The sequence below is a fragment of the Chenopodium album genome, chromosome 19 (assembly GCF_948465745.1).
Source record: "Chenopodium album chromosome 19, dcCheAlbu1.1, whole genome shotgun sequence".
Classification (NCBI taxonomy): domain Eukaryota; kingdom Viridiplantae; phylum Streptophyta; class Magnoliopsida; order Caryophyllales; family Amaranthaceae; genus Chenopodium; species Chenopodium album.
This window is the reverse complement of record NC_137852.1, coordinates 38,671,022-38,671,963: the sequence shown is the minus strand read 5'-3', so window position 1 is coordinate 38,671,963 and position 942 is coordinate 38,671,022. Positions and strand designations below refer to the sequence as shown.

General features: G+C 33.4%; 1 protein-coding gene across 1 annotated transcript; it reads right to left on the bottom strand.

Moving 5' to 3' along the window:
- Positions 1–477: 477 nt before the first annotated feature.
- Positions 478–942, bottom strand: LOC145594334 (uncharacterized). Its single transcript, XM_081650664.1, has one exon. It carries the CDS (start codon positions 940–942, stop codon positions 478–480), a length of 465 nt encoding a protein of 154 aa, XP_081506790.1.

Here is a 942-nt window from a genome sequence, read left to right as displayed (position 1 = left end):
TAAGTGTAAGTCCACTTTTTCTTAAATACCGTGATAAAGTGTGTGTTATAACTATAAAGATCAATTAGAAAATTAGAATAAATCAATACAGAAATTAAAGCCTTAATTAATCAAGAAATGGAGGAAGCACTCCACCATCATACATTAAGTCAATTAAGTTACAACAGTTCATAGATTTTTTTTATTAAAAAAGAAATTACAAACTTGATGAGAAAGAGAGATTCCTTCACGTACTATACATTATTTTTCTCATGTTTTTTGCGAATGTAATGAGCCAAACTAAGCTAAAATTACTAACATTTCACTCAAAAAAATGGCAGGCAAAAAAAAAAAAAAAAAAAAAAAAAAAAAAAAAAAAAAAAGAAGGAAAAGGGGAAAAATTGATCATTGAAAAAAATAAAATTGTTTGCTCATCAAGGTCAGGAGATGTGAAAAGGCGTAAAATTACCCTCGGGTGTATGATGAAATTTGTATCCGCTAATTAAAAAATTGCTTAGTAGATCCTCGAGATTTACTAGCATAAACATCTCTTGTTCTTCTCTTGGAATCAGAGATCAACTGCTGTTTAAATGTAGCAATAAATGCTTCAACTCTTCTATTAAGCTCTTCTTCTGACAGCTCAACATCTTTTTCCACCTTACTATTAACAACATCGCTTGATGTCTGCTTACATGCCAATGTACAACTTTGACCATTACAAGTAGTAATAACACGTTTAGTTACTACTACATCGGATTTATGTTTATTAGTCGCGATTTTCTCATCTACATTGCTGCTGCCGCAGTGATCCTTAGCGCTTGACCCGGTGCTGAAGTGAAGAGATGTGAATAAAACGGCCAGCAACACTAGGTTCAAGAGAAGAAATATACGAGCACGCCATTGCTCTACCAAGGACACCACCACAGCGCGTCGAAAACAAAGCATTAACAAGGCGATTACCAT

Coding starts and splice junctions, on each gene's coding strand:
- LOC145594334 (XM_081650664.1), bottom strand. CDS start 942: ATGGTAATCGCCTTGTTAATGCTTTGTTTTCGACGCGCTGTGGTGGTG.